General features: G+C 42.8%; 1 protein-coding gene across 1 annotated transcript in view; it reads right to left on the bottom strand.

The window, feature by feature from the left end:
- The window catches only part of CUBN (cubilin), a 327,155-nt gene that overhangs the window by 15,016 nt on the left and 292,991 nt on the right, over positions 1–19,148 (bottom strand). The window contains 3 exon segments of the mRNA XM_006159747.2: positions 1,927–2,132; positions 2,490–2,652; positions 15,572–15,780. Of these exon segments, the coding sequence (XP_006159809.2) occupies positions 1,927–2,132; positions 2,490–2,652; positions 15,572–15,780 (578 nt within the window).

Raw genomic sequence — 19,148 nt, 5'->3', positions numbered from 1 at the left:
AGTTTTAAGCCACCGGGTCTAGGACGCGAACCACGGTCGACTATGTGGGAGTCCAGCGACATAGCCATTACGCTAACTGCTGGTTCCCAAGATTTGTTTACTTTTAAAGAAACACCACCAAAATGGAATCAGCTTGGTCCATCTCCTCCTCAGTCTCCTGCTTCCCGCCACCCTCCAAATGCTATCCCTATCACGTTGGAGGCGGAGGTGGGGCAGCTACTCTGAGAGCACAGTCATTGTCGGTGGGTCATACTGTGCGGCCATGCTCCTTCTGTCAGTGCCGGGCTGGGCAGCTGCCGTCGAGGACTTTGGGACAGCCAGACAGGAGCAGAGTTGCTAAGAGGAGGACCCATCTTTGCAGAGGCATCGACAACTGAGGCTATGGAGCCAAGGGGAAGGTGGACTGGGCAGGGTCCTCAGTCTCCTCATGCACCACCCTTTGCCTTCCACATAGCTGTTTCCCAGCAGCCCTGATCCTGTTTGCTGCTGCTTTTTCCAAGGGGGACTAGAATTTCCTGAAGTGTGAGATGAGACACCTCCATTGAAGGATGGAGATGACCATGGCTGCCCCATTCTCCAGGACAGGGGTGAGAGGGTGTTTTTTTTTTTTTAATCCTCCTTGGAGAGGAAACAGCCCACTCCTGGGAAAAGGGGTGGGATCCAGGAGTCAGCCCTCAATCTCCAGCTCAGAGTTCTGAGACACAGGCTCTCCTCCCCCCAAGGCCAGCTCCTCAGGCTTTCTCTAGCACGTTCAGCGTCTGTGCTGGAGGAAACCAGAGGCTCTTTGGCAGTGAAGATGGTGACACGGAGTCCTTAGTTTTGCTGCTAGGGGAGTAGATTTTGTCTTGAGAACTCTACCAATGGATGATGATAACCAAGCATCTTGACCACCCTGGGAGCTGAGAGCTTATCTCAGTGTTTCCACTTCCCATGAAACTCAGCAAGTCCAGTGTCTTCGCAGCAGCCCACACATCCAAACCTCTCTACATTGGAATCAGACAAACTGGACTTTTCTCCTCCTGGCAAGATCACATGAAAACCAGGGGACCTCAGATTTATAATCAGGAAGACCTCGAACACCCACACGGTAACAGACAGGACCCTCTGTCATTGCCAGCATGTTTGAACATGACCACAATCTTGGAATCCACCGGGGCAGGTGAGTTGTTGCCTGAACTGCAGAGACAATCCAGGTGTTCCCAGGTGCTCTTTCAGGTATCCATCCTCAGCTCATGACCTCTCCCTTTACATGTTTTCCCTGGATATGTCATTGCTCTCATTGTTTCAACTACCTATCCACATAATGCCCAGGTCTTCGGTCTTCCATCAACATCACTTTTTATTCAACTGTTTCTGTAACATCTTACTGCATAGGAAAATCAAATAGCATGCTTTTAAACCAAAACAACCTTTTCTCATTTTTTTTTAAAAGTTCTCTTATGTTACCTTAGATACAGTCCCATTAGACTGGTCCCAAATGGCCTCCTACTTGAGTTTCCCCTGCTCTGCCTTGACTCCTACTGTTCACCCTCTCCACAGACCCTGCTAACTGCACACGTGTTTCTCTAAGCATAGCCCATGGGACAATGGTCTTGGTGCAAGAACACCAGAAATTTTCATCAACAGTTCAGACTGATGGGTGCTGTGAGGAGAATCAGTCTGAGGGTGAGCCCAGGGGACATGCACTTCTAACAAGACACTCATCTGATCCTTAAGCACGTGAAGTTAGAAAGCTCCGTCCTTTTAGGACCAAGTTCAACGTTCTCCACATGCCCGAAAGGAAGACTTTGTATATGGCTGAAAAACACATTAAGCTGGGAGTAACTTTGAGAATTTACTTAATCACACCTCCATTATTTCAAGTGCTTTACAAATTCTGGTGAAAATGTCATTGGGTGTGACTCTCAGTTGTCCTGAAATTGTTACCTCTGGTGAGTCCCGAAACTCCAAGTAATTCTGTGCACAGTCTTGCACGTGCAGCTGCAAAGCCCACACAGTTATCTTGACCTGCTGATGTGGAGGGGCTTCGAGGACCCAAGTACAGATAGAAAATGAGACATCTGGGTCTGATGAATTGGGTGTTGAAATATTTTGTCTGGTCCAAGTTGCATTGTACGTTCCTCCACAAGGCACTGAAGGGGGAAGAAAGAAACTACGTGCAAGGTCTGACTCACATTTCATCAAACACCGCCTTTAAAAGTCTGCTTTCCCAGTCCTCCCAGCCCAAGGGTCTATACTTCCATTGTTCCATTAAGGATATGGGGGTATATTTACTCTTGACTGAGGACTGTGCTCATAGTAAATTTGTACCATGAATTCAACACAGAATATTATCATGGTGTTAAGTAACGGACATTGAGTTTAGATAATACCTACCATCATGTTTTAGTAATTAACATGGAGCTTAAATACCAGAAGTGTGATTTTTTTTAAATTACATACATACAGATATACTTCATAATAGATTAAAAAATCTCGAATGTACTCACTGTCCATGATGGTATATGTAGCATTAAATCCTTCCCTTTCTACAGTTACGTCACTGACAAACTGCACTGTGAGGAAGTTGCCAGAGGAGGTGAAAGGAGCAGGAACAGTGGAGCCACAGAATGTTCCAGCCAAGCGGCCATTCGCATTATCCCCGTCAAATATCTGAAAATTCAAAGTAGTTCATTCGTTCTCTATTACTCACAAAGACGATGCATATTTTAAATTGGATGTGAAGTCACTACAGGTTATGATTAAGAATGTTTACATTGATGTTCTTAGAGTTAGTCTTAATTTAGAAACAGGATTGTGATTGAATTGTTTATATAATAATGATTTCTAGTAAAAATCTGGTATGACATTTTTCTGTTTCTGGAAAACTAACATATGGTTGAAAAAGAACGAGTCCCTGAGTCAGCCAACTCATGGCTTCTTGACCCAGTCCCCATCATGCTGGTCCAAGCCACTCTCATCTCTTGCCTGGATTATTGTGGAAGCCCCCGTGTGCAGCTCCCTGATTCGGCTCTGGTCCCACTCTAGTCTGTTCTCACATGTCAGCCAGCAGACCCTGTGATTGGGGCCAGATGGAGATTCAGTACTAGTACAGCTGGACCCACATGGGAAAGGTCCCGGGTTCACATCCTGGGGCCTCCCCGAGCATGCCAGGCCTCAGACATGCTGGCCAGCTGAGACCGGGATGGATTGCAGTGTGAAGACCTTATTAGAGGTGCCTGCCCAGCCCCCCACCCCTTGCCTTTCTCCCTCAGAAGTAATAAATAAATAAATAAAGTTAAAAAAATAAAAAGTAAGTCAGACCAGGTTGCTACTCTGCTAAGAACCTCCAAACTGCTTCCCATCCACTCAATGTAAAAGCCCGGGCCACAGGGCAGCCTTCAAATCCCATTAGGATTCTGCTCCCCTCTTACTGCTGACCTTCCTGACAGAACTTCTCATCTCCACTTTTCTCCTCTGCTCGCTCAGCAAACCAGTGCTCTCCTGCTTCTCGGCAATTGCATTTGCTGTTCCCTTAGCCCAGAACCCTCTTCCCCTGTATAGCTACGTAGTTGGTTCTCCTACGTTGCTTCAGGGCTACTCAGTTATCGCCAGCTCGGTAAGGCCCTCCTTGTGCACACTCCCCCAGCATTCCGTCTCCTTTCCTGCCAGACTTTTCTTCAGAGCAGGCATCACCTTCCACATACTGTTTCTTTCACTGTCTTGCCCTGTGAAGGAAAAGTCAGTTCCAGGAAAGCAGAGTTCTATCGTTTTGTTCACTGCAGTGTCCCCAGGTTTTTAGAAGAATGTCTGGCACATAGGAGGCACTCAGTATCTAATGAACGAGAAAATTCTCTCTCCCACTCCCCATCCCCCCAAACTGCTCTCCCCAAGTCGTCTTCATCTCTGTAAACGGCTCAGGCCTACAGCCGCAGTCATCCTTGGTGCTCCTCTTCTGTCTCTTCAGTACTCCCACATCTGCTCTATTCTACCCTCCAAATAAATCCCAGAGGGCTCCATCTCCGTTCTGACCCCCCGTACCTTTCACCTTTACCATTTGCTATAAATTGAATATATCACTCCAAAATTCTTATGTTGGATCATCATAATGAGATTATGAGGGCAAAAACTTAATCTGATTATGTGATGAAAGAGGTTAGGATCAAGGTTATTAGGGTGGCCCTCCTGGCTGATTCCTGGTGGGTTTATGAAGACAGAGACTAGGACAGACAGACAGACACGTGGAATGCAGACCAGGCTCTCCTGCCCTACACCATGTTGTGATACAGTCAGAAGACCCCATCAGATCTGGACACCGGACCGCCAAACCATGAACTGAATAAATATTTTTATAAATCACCCAGTTTCGGATATTGACTGCTATTAATATTAGTTACAAAATGGAACACTGCAACATCTTGACGGATCTAATTCCACAGAGCAGGCTCAGTATTCTACACTTGTAGTCAAGATACAAGAAGGAACCAATGTATTATAACTCCTTTTGAAAAAAAAAGAGTTGTTTTTGTTTGTTTTGTTTTGTTTGTTTTGCCTTAGGGCATGTATGCTCACCAGAGAGACAGAGAAAGAGAAAGTGAGAAATCACTCCCTGAGGGGATAGCCATACTATAATCCCTTCTCCTTCATTCTCCTCTTGGGATCTTGGGCATGCATGCACACGCACCCAGCATGATTTTCAAACCATCAGGTCTGGGTCTAGAACCACAGTCAGCCATGTGGGAGTGCAGCAACATAACTGCTATGCCATATGCTGGCCCCTATAACTCCATATTAAACAGGACATAATAGACTGGCTCTTCAAAATGGCTTGCTTCTCTTTTGCTAACTGACCTACCTTACTTCACTGTTTAACTTGTAACAGAAAAGCCTAATCATAGCTTTGTCCAGGTTTCTGGGCTCTGAGGCTCCACCAAAGAGTAGATGTATCTAAGAAAACTGAGGACAGGAACACGCTAGCCTTTAGGGCGAGATGATCATAATTGTGAATAGTAACTTTGGTGCCAACAAGTCTCCATGTGACCAAGAAAAAATGACTGCTGTGCAGAAGAACACGTAACTCCCCCTTTACACTCCTTATCCTCTCTCTCCTTAAAATCCCTTGTCCGGGTCTGTGACTTCACAGATGGCCCATGAACATAGGTTCACCATCTTCCTAGGTGATCGGTTTCCTGGATAAAGCTACCTCCCCTTCCCACTAACGCAGCTCACTCTAGTCATGGCCTTCTAGCACAGGCCGCTGAACTTGGGTTTGGTCACCAGGCAGGACCTGCAGTTGGTCTGGTTATGTACTGAGCTGCCCCAGTGCCCGCTGTGGTTAAGTCAGAGTATTCTCTTCTCCCTGAAATGCACCAGTGGGTTTCCCACGGTACCTGTGGTCAAGCTGCCACGCTTTATCTGTCTGTAAGCCTGGCCTGGTCTACCCCTGCTCTCAGATCCCTCAGCTCCCTGCTTTCATGACTCCTCAGCCTAGAAGGATTCCCTGTGACAGCCTCAGCACATGCAGCCTCTCAGCTCCTGTTGGTGACGACTCCCTGTCATGGGACCTCAACTCAAATGTCAGCTCTTCAGAGAGGCCACCTTCGTTTACCACTGCCCTCGGATGTCAACCTTTTGTTTTCTTATTATAATAAAAAAATGTTTTTTTCTATTACTTTTTTGCTTTTTCTGGTCTCTCTCCCAACAAGAAAGTAAGTCCCACAGGTGGGGAGACTGATTTATTCACTATGGTGCCAGCAGCACTCTGAATAATCTAAGCTATCACAGCCTTCTGCACACACCTGTTGAAACAGTGTGTATGTGTGGGGTTTGGAACCAGCAAGTGGTGTGGTGGTTAAGGCGCTGGCCTCCCACATGGCTGACTGCAGTTGGAGCCCCAGACCTGGCAGCTTGCTTCGTCGCTTTCTCTCTCTTTCTCTCTCACTGATGAGTGCACATGTCCTATGACAAGTTAAAAAATAATAAGTAAAATTAAATAAATCATTCTTTAAAAAAAAAAAAGAAATAGTGGGGTTTTGAATTTCTCTTGAATACACCACTAGAAAATGAAGGGTTTTTTTTTTCCCCTGAGTAATTCACATTGTATCTCTAAAATCAGTCTCTGTGTTTGTGTAACTAACATTGAGTTCAAACAGATCTATGGTGTGCCAGAGTGAGCAAAACAGCCATGACCATTAACATTATTTTAAAATGCTAGGATTACATAAGAGAAATGGCTGAAAACAACAATTTTAAAAGAAAAATAAACTTGCCACTAGATGGCACTGTCTCTCCTACTTAAACACAGGTTGAGTCCATTTTTGAGACGGAGCAGACTCGAGGGTTCTGCGATCTAACCAGCTCATTTTACAGACGAGTACATGTGCCAGATGGGAGGTGATCTCCTTTTAGTGGGAAACAAGTTAGAATTTATTACCACCATCGCTGTCTTTATGATCGCACTCACATTAAGAAGTGTTTTTATTCTGTGTACGATGGGTCAGGCCTCCATGCTAGGTCCTCAACGCCTCTAAACGAAGGGAGGGATAAAGAACGTTCTTTCTTTCTTTTCTTTTTATTTAATTGAGGCTTTTTGCTATAGGGTGTGTATGCTTGCTGAAGAGACAGAGAGAGACAGAAAGTGAGAAATCACACCTCCCTCCCATGGGCAATGGCCATGCTGCAATCCCTTCTCCTCCATTCTCCTTCTGGGATCTCGGGTACACACGTACACACACACCTGGCATGAGTTTGAAACTACTGGGTCTAGGACGTGAACCCTGGTCAGCCATGTGGGAGGCCAGCAATGTAACTGCTACACCACCTGCTGGTCCCCGGGAGAAAGCACTTTCTATACCGCCCATGTACTCATGGACTAGTGAGAGAAAAGCTCAATGGAACATATGTATCCCTATATTTGTGCACATACATGCGCATGTGTGAATTCCATATAAAATAGGAAAAGCCATGCTACAATTAAAGAATGGGAGTATATCAGGGAAACCCAGAAGGGAGATGTAGTCAGGAAACACCTAATACTGATATTTGAATTGGTCTTTATAAGCTGAGACTTTCCAGACCTACAGAAGAGAAAGGACCTCTCACCCAACAAGAAAGTTCTCGGGGCCAGCAGATGGCATAGTGGTTATGTCATTGGACTCCCATATGACCAACTGGAGTTCGAGTCCTGAACCTGGTGGCTTGAAAATCACACCAGGCACATGTGCATGCATGTCTCAAATCCTGGGAGGAGAATGGAGGAGAAGTGACTGCAGCATGGTCCTCCCCCCTGAGAGGTGATTTATCAGACAGAACCCGAGGTAGAAGGCCATGGAAATGAGAAATGCATGCCACACGTCCACAACTCGTCATCCTGTGATGGGCTGGAGTCAGGGTTTGAGGCTAGGAGAAGCTGGGCAGCTCAGCTGACAAGACCGTGCATTCCACATATGTCACGCCAAGGAGTCTGGATCTCACCCTATGGAGCTACGAGCCCTAATTTTGGTTTCATGTAGATAACCGGTGAGTGTGAAGGGAGCCACAAGGGAGAGACCAAGGCTGGAGAGAAGCAGATGGCATGCATGCCCTGGCCCAGGCTGCTGTTGCATTAGTTCATTCACAGCCACAGGAAGATTTCTTCTAATTGTATTGAGACAGACATCTTGTGGCCTCTGAACAATTGACTTAGATCCCCAGACTCCTCTGTAGCTGAAGCCAAGACCCTCTCTCTGCTCTCCTGTGCCCTGGACTTGGGCAAGGCTGCTACCGGGTGTGGCAGGTGGGGCCTGCGCAGTGCTGGGGAGGGGAGTCAAACCTGGACAGAGAGCTCATTGCGCCCGTAGGTGCCGCAGGACCCTGTGCAGCCACGCTCCGCATTCTGGGAGCATCTGTCCTGGCATCTCTGCTTTCGACCTGGGGCTTGGATATGCTCTGTCTTGCGGATGTGGTTAAGTGCCCAAAAGAGCTTGTGTTTTTTTCAGTTTTTAAATATTTTTTAAAAGTTTTAGGATCTTCTTAAACTCCTGAAATAACTGCTCAAATAATTTAGTGGAAGCCAGCCTTCGACTACACCACCACGAGATCCTGCACTTTGCTCAGCGATCAATCTGAGCAGCTGAAAAACTAGGGCAGGGAAATTTTGGATTTTAATGTCTATGAATTTGAAATGCACAAGGGTAACAGACTTCGATACTGGACTTTAAGTCTTTTCTTATTTAACTTGAGAATTGTAGACATTGATATACTTAGGCTTTATCTTTTCATATCTCCCGGAGAGTCTGATAACCGGAGGCTTTCATATCTTACTTGCAGTATCTCTATGCTGCGTCCTAGAGGTTTTTCATGGATTCTTTGATCTCACTGCAGAACCTCTGATAGAGACATGTCAGCATATAATTTGGTTTGAGAAAGAAACTAGAGAATAGTTTTTCAGGTTTGCCGCTGAATTCTGCAAACTTTAGAACCTTGTGGAAAACAAAACAAAACAAAACAAAAAAACTGTTGTTCTGGTCCCAGTGGTCACAGGAAAAGCCACGAAGAAGCAATTACAATGAGCACCATAAGTTCAGAGATTTTCATAGTATTGTTGTTGTTGTTGCTATTGTTTTTTTAAATAAAACTTGGGTGCTTTTCCAGTGCTGAGAGCATTCTCTGGAGTATAGCTAGCACTCAGGTGGACATGCATGAATGAACAACTGAGTGAATGAATGAATAGTAGATACTACCTCACAAAGATGCAGACATAATGCCTCCACAGATGGATGAGCTTCTCCTGGAAGGCGATCGCAGATTAAATGATTAAACCTGGAGTGATAAGACAGGGGTTCTCGGGGCCAGCAGATGGCATAGTGGTTATGTCATTGGACTCCCATATGACCAACTGGAGTTCGAGTCCTGAACCTGGTGGCTTGAAAATCACACCAGGCACGTGTGCATGCATGTCCCAAATCCTGGGAGGAGAATGGAGGAGAAGTGACTGCAGCATGGTCCTCCCCCCTGAGGGGTGATTTATCACTTTCCCTCTCACTGTCTCTGTCTCTCTCTCTGGCGAGTACATGCTTCCTAAGGCAAAAACCTCTTTAAAAAGAGACAGAGGTTCCCAATGAAGTCAGTTCCCTCTAAAGGAGCATTTTGCACGGTGTGCTGTTTTTTGGTTTGTCTTAATAATTAGGGGCTATAACTGGAACTTAGTTTTTAGGTGCTACATCGCAAAATTTCACCCTGCAATTCACAGTCCGGCTTTTGCAGAGCAAAGGTTGTCCCACATAACTTTTGAATGTTCTGACAGACATCTGTGTAACAAAAAGACCACTTTCTAATTACTTATATACAGATTGCAAAAATGCAATCTGTATATAAACACGACGATATTTTTGTAGTTTTGATATACACCAAATGCCTAGGAATGCAACTGCTGTGTAAGTTGAGGGAAGACTGTATTTTGTTCTGTTTAGAAACCATCTGGAGTTTTCTGGTAATTTTGGAAAATCATGTTGTAGATGGTGATGCTGCTGTTAACTTTCAAGTTGCAAGTACAATCCACCCCTATTAGTTTAAATCTACACTTTTACATTCACCATAATTCCATAAACGAGAAGAATCTGACTGGGCAAGCCCATGGCCTGGTAGTTAAGGGAGCTGGATCTCGTATGACTATGGTTTGAGTCCCTGACCTGGCAACTTGAAAAACACATCAGATGCATGTGCATGCATGCCCCATATCCTGAAAGGGTGGAGAAATGGAGAAGGGATTGCAGTGTGGCCACGCCCATGGGGATGCTTTGTCCCTCTCTCTTTCTCTCTCTCTGTCTCTCTGTCTGTCTCTCTCTTTGGGAAGCGCACATGCCCTCTAGCAAATAAAAAAGGAAAAGAAGAATTTGAGTGTATTATGTGATTTCACATAGTTGCTTCAGAGTATTTACATATGGAAATAAATACATGCTCTTTTACATTATATCCTCTTCTTTCTCCATTTCATTACATCTATTATTATATTATACTGATTTTTTTTTTTTTGGAGAGATTTTCACTGTAGGGCGCGTGCGCTCGCCAGACAGACAGAGACATAGAGACAGAAAGTGAGAAATCACCCCCCAGGGGGGATGGTCACGCCACAATCCCTTCTCCTCCATTCTCCTCTTGGGATCTTGGGCACGCACGCACATGCGCCCGGCGTGAGTTTTAAGACACCGGGTCCGGGACGTGAACTGCGGTCAACTACGTGGGAGTCCAGCGACATAGCCATTACGCTAACTGCTGGTTCCCTATACTGATTTTTTAAAAACATTATCTATATGGGTAGGTTATAGTACTGTCAATTTTCATTCTAGGTGGGAAAAAAGGTATTTCAAAATGTTAGTGAGCTTTGCGCCAACCTCATAGCCCAGCAGTTCAGTGCATAAGGAAGCAGATCCCACATGGCCAACCATAGTTTGAGTTTTGGCCCCCATGGCTTGAAACACACACTTTGGTGCATGTGCATTCATGCCCCAAATCCTGAGGGAATGGAGAAATGGAGAAAAAAACGAATGTGCTGTGACTATGCCCCGTTGGGATGTTTTCTCTCTTTCTTTCTTTCTCACTGTGCCCTAAGGCAATTTTTTAAAAAAGAAAGAAAGAAAAGGGGCACTGATTGGACTGAAGTCCTGTGAAACGTTAAAAAAGAGCTATTTCTTGGCAGAGGAATAGCAGTCAGGGTCCCACTCCTAATCCTTCCAGGCCACTTCATCCATGTTCACCAAGGACATGAGGCAAGGAGCTTGCAACCCCTCCGTCTTTCTTTCATTTGGGTGGCTGCTGTTCTCGGTACACCTTTTTCTTTTTTTTTTTTTTCAAGTTTTTGCCATAGGGCTGGTACACTTGCCAGAGAGAGACAGATAGATAGAGAAAGAGAGAGGAAAAATGAGAAATCATTCCTCATTGGGAATAACAATGCCATAATTCCTTCTCCATTCTCCTCTTGGGATTTTGGGCATGTATGCACACACATCTGGTTTGATTTTCAAGCCAGCAGGTCCTGGACTTGAACTGTGGTAGGCCATGTGGGAGTCCAGTGCCTTAACTGCCATGCCATCTGCTGGCCCAGCATGCTCTCTTTTTCAGAGACAGGATTTTGTTGCACTTCCCTATATTTCCCAGCCTGGCCTTGGACTCATGGTCTTCCATCCTCAGCCTCCTGAGTAGCTGGGATTACAAACGTGAGCTACCACCCCTGGCTAGGAAGCACACATTTGTGATGTTCTTCTCGGTTGCATGAAACGTGACAAAGGGGAGTGCACTTGCATTTATTTAGTAACTCCCAGCTCTGCCGTCACATCCAGGAAGCCTTTTTTGACTCCCACAATGACATCCCAAGACCCTCTTCTGCCCTACTTGACATGTCTCGTTTGGTCATGCCATGTAATAATTTCTTTGCTTACATGTCCATCTCCTCCACTTCACCAGCAGCTCCTTGAGGAGCTCTAACTCCTCAGGGTGAGTCTTTCACTCCCCGTCTCCAGCGCTGGGTACAGTGCCTGACACATCATCACGCCAAACTACTCTGTATGGAATGAACGTGAAGGTGATTTTGATGGCAGTTGCGCAGAGAAATACACAATTTATCATGTAATGCAGTTATCTTAATTGTTCTCTGAGTCAATTCTTTCAAAAACAAAAGTAATGGAATTATGAATGAATAATGGAATTAGCATTACTTTACTTGTCTATCTACTACAGAGTTTAATTAAACAAGCTTTTCTAAAAAGTGTTTGATTATACTATCTAAGAAATCATGTAAAAGGAATCAAATGTCCCATTTATCACTGAGAATCTCTTTAATAAGGATGCCTTCATGCTTCTCATTCCAAGGATCACCAATTTACTAAAAGTTAGAAAAGTTGCCAATTGAGGGAAATTATTTTCCCAAGAGAGAAAACAAGAGTAGATCTGAGCATATATATATATATATTTTTTTTTTTTTGAAAAAGACAGGATGTTTTGTTTTGAAACTAGAAAATAATGCTTTGTTTTTGATATTGCTGTTCCTGTCCCAGTTTCTGTCCCAGTGCTGTTTCTATCCTTAAGTGACTAAAATATATTCAAACAATTATAAGCTGCTTTAACGACTCATCAAATCACTCTCATAGAAATGGATCATGATAGTAAATCCAATCAACCTTGCTTTGACCAGGACCACATCCAAAACTTCCTAGGTGAATTAAGTGTACAGTAATATATATGTAAATCAATTAATTTAATAGCAATTCTATGCCTATTTGGAATTACTCCAAGGGGGAAAAAAGGGAAGCAAATTTGTTTACAAAATATATGTGAGGCATGCTGCTAAACACTCTAGTCTGCATTATTTTCATTCTCAAAACAGCTTTGTGTGCAAGTTATGTACTTTTTTTTTAATGGATGAAGTGATGAGGAATCGGAGAGATTAGAAAATTTGTCTGTGACAAAACTGGGCTGGATTCCTCATATTGTCTGTTTCTAAGGCTTATTACCTTTCTGTAAACCAGGGCAGATTGTGAATAGTCTTGAACATTGTCTTTATGACTGATATGGCTACTCTGGGCTCATTTTAGCACAAAACAATTTGACCCAAATTGACCTTCTTGGTTATCTCCGGTCCTTCATTGGACACCCTCTGATGTGGCTTCTGTTCCACCACAGATGGATGTCATCCAATTATTGAGATGGTTGTCATCCAATGAAATGAGTGTGTTCATCTTAACCTTTCTTGGCATCTAGTTTGCCCTTTGGTGGTACTGACCACTTATCCTGTGTAAAATGATCTTCTCTGAATTCAGTGATGTTGCGCTCTCCCCAGTTTTCACGTTTTTTTCTCATGGACCATTTGGTTTCTTTCCCTGCCTCTTTTGCTCTCTCCCACTGCTTGCCTGGGTCACTGTCAAGGAGGTGAGTGAGAGCATGGCTGTCCAACTCCATGCTCTCTTCTAGGAAAGCATCGTATCTCTGGACTTCAGTCATGCTTGCTACTGTCTCCTCTCTATCCACGGACTTGTGTCCTTCCTGGAGCTCTGTCCCAATCCTCGCCCACTGCATACCACTTTCCTGTCTTGCTATCACCAAAACATAGTCTCCTGCTAATAGTACGGACATTTTTCTAGTCTCCTAGAATTTGTGTTTCACCCAGTAAAAATGTAAGACAATATACAATTAACTGCTCGAATGTGTATTTCAGTTATGGTTTTACCTTCTCTTTATTTGAAAATCAATTTCTTTAAAATTTAAAACAATTTTGGAATCTAAAAGTTTCTCTTACACCAACCTTGCATTCTCCACCATGGCATATCACCCTGTTCAGGCCCCCCTCATTGAGTGACATCTCCCTGGAGGCCTCCCAGACTCCTCTCCTCCAATTCACTCTCCAGGTTAGTCTTTCTCAAATACTGCTCTCACTACACACCCATTGGAAAACTCACAATTGCTCCTTATTTTCAGCTAAATAAAATCCAAATTTGTTAGTCTGAATTTCAAGATTTTTTTGTAATTTGGGTATTTCTCTACTTGGGTAACTTATTTCTTGCTATTCTTTAGTAATATTCTGCTTTAATAAAGCTAGCTTCCTTATTCTTTCAGAAATATGCACATTCCAAATTCTATTTTTTTAATGTTCATCTTCCCTAGAATTTTCTCCTGAATTGAATTAGTTTCTCTCATTCTATGAAGCCTTTCTTGATCACATCAGATTATCAGTATTTTTCCTCCTTTTTAAACTCCTCACATTTAGAATTTACACACAGGCCTATCTCTAATGCATTATTTAGCATTTAAATATTTACTATCCTGAACTGTTCACTGAGGATTTGCAGATATCATCATTTAATCTGCCAATCAGACTTCAGCTTCTTGCAGACAGAAATCTTGCCATATTTGTTATTTTCTCTCCAAGAGTGAGAAGTAAATATTGATAGAGGCTACATAACACTTGTAATCCAAATTCATATAGTCTAATAGATACAATCATTTAATATTGAAAACTCATTAAAAATTAAACAGAAAGTGTTCCAGTAGGGTGCGTGGTAGTTAAAGCTCTGGATCCCATATGCAGTACCTTACGGTTCAAGTCCTGGATTTGGCGGCTTGAAAAGCACACTGGGTGCAGGTACATACATGCCTAAAAGCCCGAGAAGGGAACAGAGGAGAATGGACTCTGGTGTGGCCATTCTTCTAGGGAGTGACTGCTCACTTTCCCTCTCTCCATCTCTGTTTCTAGCAAGCACATGTACCATGTAGCAAAAACTTTAAAAATAAGAATTAAACACAACGTTTCTTTCTTCTTTTGTTTCTTCCTCTCCCTTCCTTTCTTTTTCTTTTCTTTCTTTCTTTTTTTTTTTTTTTGGGGGGGTTTTTTCTATAGGGCATGTTTGCTTGCCAGAAAGACAGAGAGAGACAGAGAGACAGGAAGCAAGAAATCACCCTCCAGGGGGATGGCCATGCCACAATCCCTTCTCCCCCATTCGCCTCTTAGGATTTTGGGCATACATGCACATGCGCCCAGAGTGAGTTTAAGCCACCAGGTCCAGGATTTGAACTGCAGTTGACTACATGGGAGTCCAGCAACATAGCCATTATGCCAACTGCTGGTCTGGTCTGTCTTTTTTCTTTCTTTCTTTCTTTCTTTCTTTCTTTCTTTCTTTCTTTCTTTCTTTCTTTCTTTCTTTCTTTCTTTTGTTTCTGTCTTAGAGAGTTTTTGCCTTAAGGCACATGTGTTCATCAGAGAAAGAGAGAGACAGTGAGAGGGAAAATGAGAAATCAACCCCCAGAAGGAATGGCTACACTGCGATCCCTTCTCCATTCTTCCAGGATCTTGGGCATACTCACACATGTACCCAGTGTGTTTCAAGCCACCGGCTCCGGGACTCAAACTGTGGTCAACCATGCGGGAATCCATAAAGTAACTGTTGTGCCATCTGCTGTTCCCCATAATTTACTTTTAATAGAATCTCAGAATGAATAATTTGTTCATAACTAAAGGCAATATGAGAAGTAAATCTATAAACTAAAGAAACTGACAAATCAAGAAGTGGTTATTTACATCATAGATATTGTCATTTATTTTAGGACTTGCCAAATGTCCTTTGAATACCTCTCTAAAACCAGTCTACTCACAGATGATCTTCTGACAGGGCACTAATGATTAAGGAATCAAAAGCTAACATTAGAAGCCATACAACATTTTTGAGTTATCCATATTAAGGATAGATTTGATATGAGGGCAGAATATTACAACATTATACATTCCATCACTAATGATCATTTTATTTATTTATTTATTTCTAATTTTTTAAATAATTATTTATTTTATTTATTCATTAATTTATGTTAATTTGACCAGAGAGAGACAGAGAGAGAGAGAAAAGGAATGTGAGAAGGCAAGTAACCAGGTCTGGGACTCAAACCCTGGTCAGTCATGTGGGAGTGTCCAGCACCTTAACCACCACGCTACATGCTGGCCCTGATGAATGATCATTTTAAAAAGTGGTAGTACGCACAAGTTTCAGGACGTTCTATATGGTATAAACTGGAATACACTATAGTAAAATCTCAGAGTAGGAGAATCTGTTAGGGAACGTAATAGTCTTACCTTCACATAATCATAAATGCATCTTCCCAAAGAAGTTGCTGACTCCAGAGCGAAGGTATTGAAGGTGAGCTTCACTAGCTTGTTTACAGGTGCAGTTATGTACCAGATGCAGTTTAAACTCTTGTCATATCTTCCATTTGAGTCAGAATCAGGGGAGACAAAGGTACGATTGGAGCCTGTCAGATAACCGCCACATCCGTGCTGAGGCCCTGCATTAAAGCAAAGACACCTCACCATGCAGACCAAACAGAATAGATATTAACTTTATCTGGAGGATTTTAGACAGAACATGGCTCCTATTTTCTGCCACAGTTTTGTAAACATGACCGGATCACTCTCTGAGCGTCAGTGGGCTCCCACGAGTGGTGCTCCACATGCCTCGGCATCTCCTCTCATTTTCCTCTCCGCTTCCACCACCGACCCTGCTGCTGCCCTTCTCTCATTCACACATGGCTGCCTAGACAAGGTAATCAACCACATTTGGTTCTATGTACATTTTGGAACTGCTGATGTGAGCTATGAAAACTTTCCCTAGCCTTGAAAAACCCAATTTTATACAAAACCAAGTATTTGCCATAGTAAAACTAATGGAAAATGTGAATATGTTTTACTTTAATGTTCTGCTCTTATGAACACTGTCAGATTGAAAATTAAATTTATGAAGAATTTATCCGACATCTCCAGAAAATTGGCTCCTGACAAATCTTTTACTTAAATAGTCTGATAGAAAGAGACTGAAAGGTTTCGGACATTACAGTCCAGTTTGTATTAATTCACACTGTATTTGAGTTTTTCTTTTCCAAATAAAAGGAAAGTCAAAAAAGGAGATCTCTATGGGAAGAAAAAAAAAACCCACTTTGAAATACAATTTTTGTAATTCAGAATAAAAATACAAGAGAGAGACAAAGAACAATCTCAAAATGATTAAATAGTCCACTGTCAAAAATATACAGAACAAAATCCTCAGAATGTAAGATTTAACTTTGTCCACACCACAGTCTAAGTAGATACCTCAGAAATGTTGTAAGCAGAGTATAAGAGGAAGAAAAGCCTATGGACAACTTCAAAAGAAATAGAATGAATTAAACTCAAAATAGCCTTAGTAGGAATAGGAATTCAATGAGTATCTAAAGTAATGCTCATCAAGTTTATATTCTACATAAATATGGGTTATTGCTGGTCCAGAGTTGAATTTTTCTGGCATTGGCCTTTTTTATATTTGTCTCATTCCATTTATTTATCTGCTAACAGTAAAGGAACTGTTTTCTAAGATTTTGTACTTGAAGGGACCAGCAGATGGCATAATGGTTATGTTACTGGACTCCCATGTAGTCAACGGTGGTTCGAGTCCCAGATCTATAAGCTTAAAACTCATGTCAGGCATGTGTGTGTGTGTGTGTGTGCCTGTGTGCCCAAAATCCTGAGAAGAGAATGGAGGAGAACGAACTGTAGTGTGGCCATCCTTCCTGGGAAGTGATTTCTTGCTTTCTGTCTCTCTGGCAAGTTCATGGGCCCTATAGTAAAAATCTCTCTCTCTCTCTTTAAAAAACAAAACAAAACAAAAACAAAACCAAGATTTTGTACTTGGATCTTGGTGAGAAATGTAAATGATGGCAGCCTTTCTCAGCCCTCACTACAAACGTAGCAGACAGTCAAGGTGCAGAGTGGGCTTTAACACAGGTGCATCATTTAGCAGAGCAGACTGTCCTGTTCATAGCTTCTACGTCAGGCAAAATCATAAAGTATTTGTTCAGTTGGGTATTTCTGGAATTAAAATGCTTCCAAAGACCCAGTTCCTGATTTATCCACAGATTATATCTATGAAAAAATTATTCTGAAACCTAGATGCTATGATTTGTGTCTCCCAAAACTTCATATGTTGGGATTTGTTTGCAAAGGTACCATAAAGATTCTTAATCCTTGGGACCAGCAGTTGGCATTATGGCTGTCACTGGACTACCATGTAGTTGACTGCAGTTTGAGTCCCAGACCTGGTGGCTTAAACTCACGCCAGGTGTGTGTGCGTGTGTGCCCAAGATTCTGAGAGGAAAATGGAAGAGAAGGGATTGTGGTGTGGCCATTCCCCCTGGGGAATCATTTCTTGCTTTCTGTCTCTCTGTTTCTCTCTGTCTTTCTGGCAAGCGCACATGCCCTATAGCAAAAACCTCTCCAAACAAAACTTAATCCTTCATGGTATGGATAAATGGGGCTTTGGGGAGTGATTAAATGGTTAGGGTATGCCCCATGATTGACTACTGGTGGGTTTATAAAGAGAGGGAATGAGACGAGGAGAGACACGTGGACCATAGACCATGACCTCCTGCCCTAAGCCATGGAGTGATGCAGGAAGAAGACCCCAATCTGAGGGGGTCCCTGGACCTTAGACCTCCAGTGAGCTGACTAAATATTACCCTAAATTATCTGGACACAGGTATTTTCCATTATTAGCAATGAAATGGAGCAGAACACAAAGCAACACACAATGCTGCCCTAAAAGGTGTAATGATTTTGCTCATATTAAATAGATCTACAAGCTAAAGGAAGAGTTGGAGTTTCCAGTGTAGACTGACTGTTACTTAAGGAAACCACTTAAACTTTTTGGCATGCGTAGCAGAGAAGAGCAATTACTTAGAGTATTAGAAAACGACAGGTGCTATAAAAGACAGAGAAAAGTTTTGTATTTTTGCAAGAAGGGGGAGATTGCTTCAGGCTATGAGAAGTGAGCAAGTTTCAAGAAGAGGGTAACATTTGATCTGGGTCTTGAAGGGGAAACAGGACAAGATCATGTAGAAATGAGACAGGTATTGGCAATTCCAGACTGAAAGAACCTCATGACCAAAGGTTACATAGGCAAGAATTTATTCTGTATGCACAGGAAAGCATGATTATGTTTGAGAAAATAGTAGGACACAGGAAGGAGAATAACAAGAATTAAGATTGGGAAAATAGGATAGTCTATTCTACAGAAGGTTTCTAACATCTGATTACAGAATTTGGCCTTTTGACTATTCTGTGGATAATGGGGATCCACTTGAAAAGTTTTTTTTTTTTTTTTTTTTTGAGAGGTTTTTTGCCATAGGGTGCGTACACTCACCAGAAAGACAGAGAGACAGAGAGACAGAAAGCAAGAAATCACCCCTAGGCGGGGATGGCCACGTCACAATCCTTTCTCCTCCATTCTCATCTCGGGATCTTGGGCACGCACACACATGTGCCCAGCGTGAGTTTTAAACCACCAGGTCCAGGACTCGAACTGTGGTCAACTACATGGGAGTCCAGCAACATAGCCATTATGCTAACTGCTGGTCCCCACTTGAAAAGCTTTTGATCAGAGGAGTGGTAGGATTAGAATTTACTTTCTTGCCTTTTTTTTTTGTTTTAAGGTTTTTGCCACAGAGTTTGTGCATTCACCAGAGACAGACTGAGAGAGACAATGAGAGGAAAAGTGAGAAAAGTGAGAAATCATCTCCAAAGTGGGCCACATTGCAATCCTTTCTCTTCTGTTCTCTTGGGATCTTGGGCATACATGCACAGGCACCAGGTGTTTTTTTTTTTTTTTTTTTTTTTTTTTTTGTTA

Source organism: Tupaia chinensis, unplaced genomic scaffold (assembly GCF_000334495.1).
Source record: "Tupaia chinensis unplaced genomic scaffold, TupChi_1.0 Scaffold000647_1, whole genome shotgun sequence".
Taxonomy (NCBI): domain Eukaryota; kingdom Metazoa; phylum Chordata; class Mammalia; order Scandentia; family Tupaiidae; genus Tupaia; species Tupaia belangeri.
This window is presented reverse-complemented; position numbering and strand designations above follow the sequence as displayed.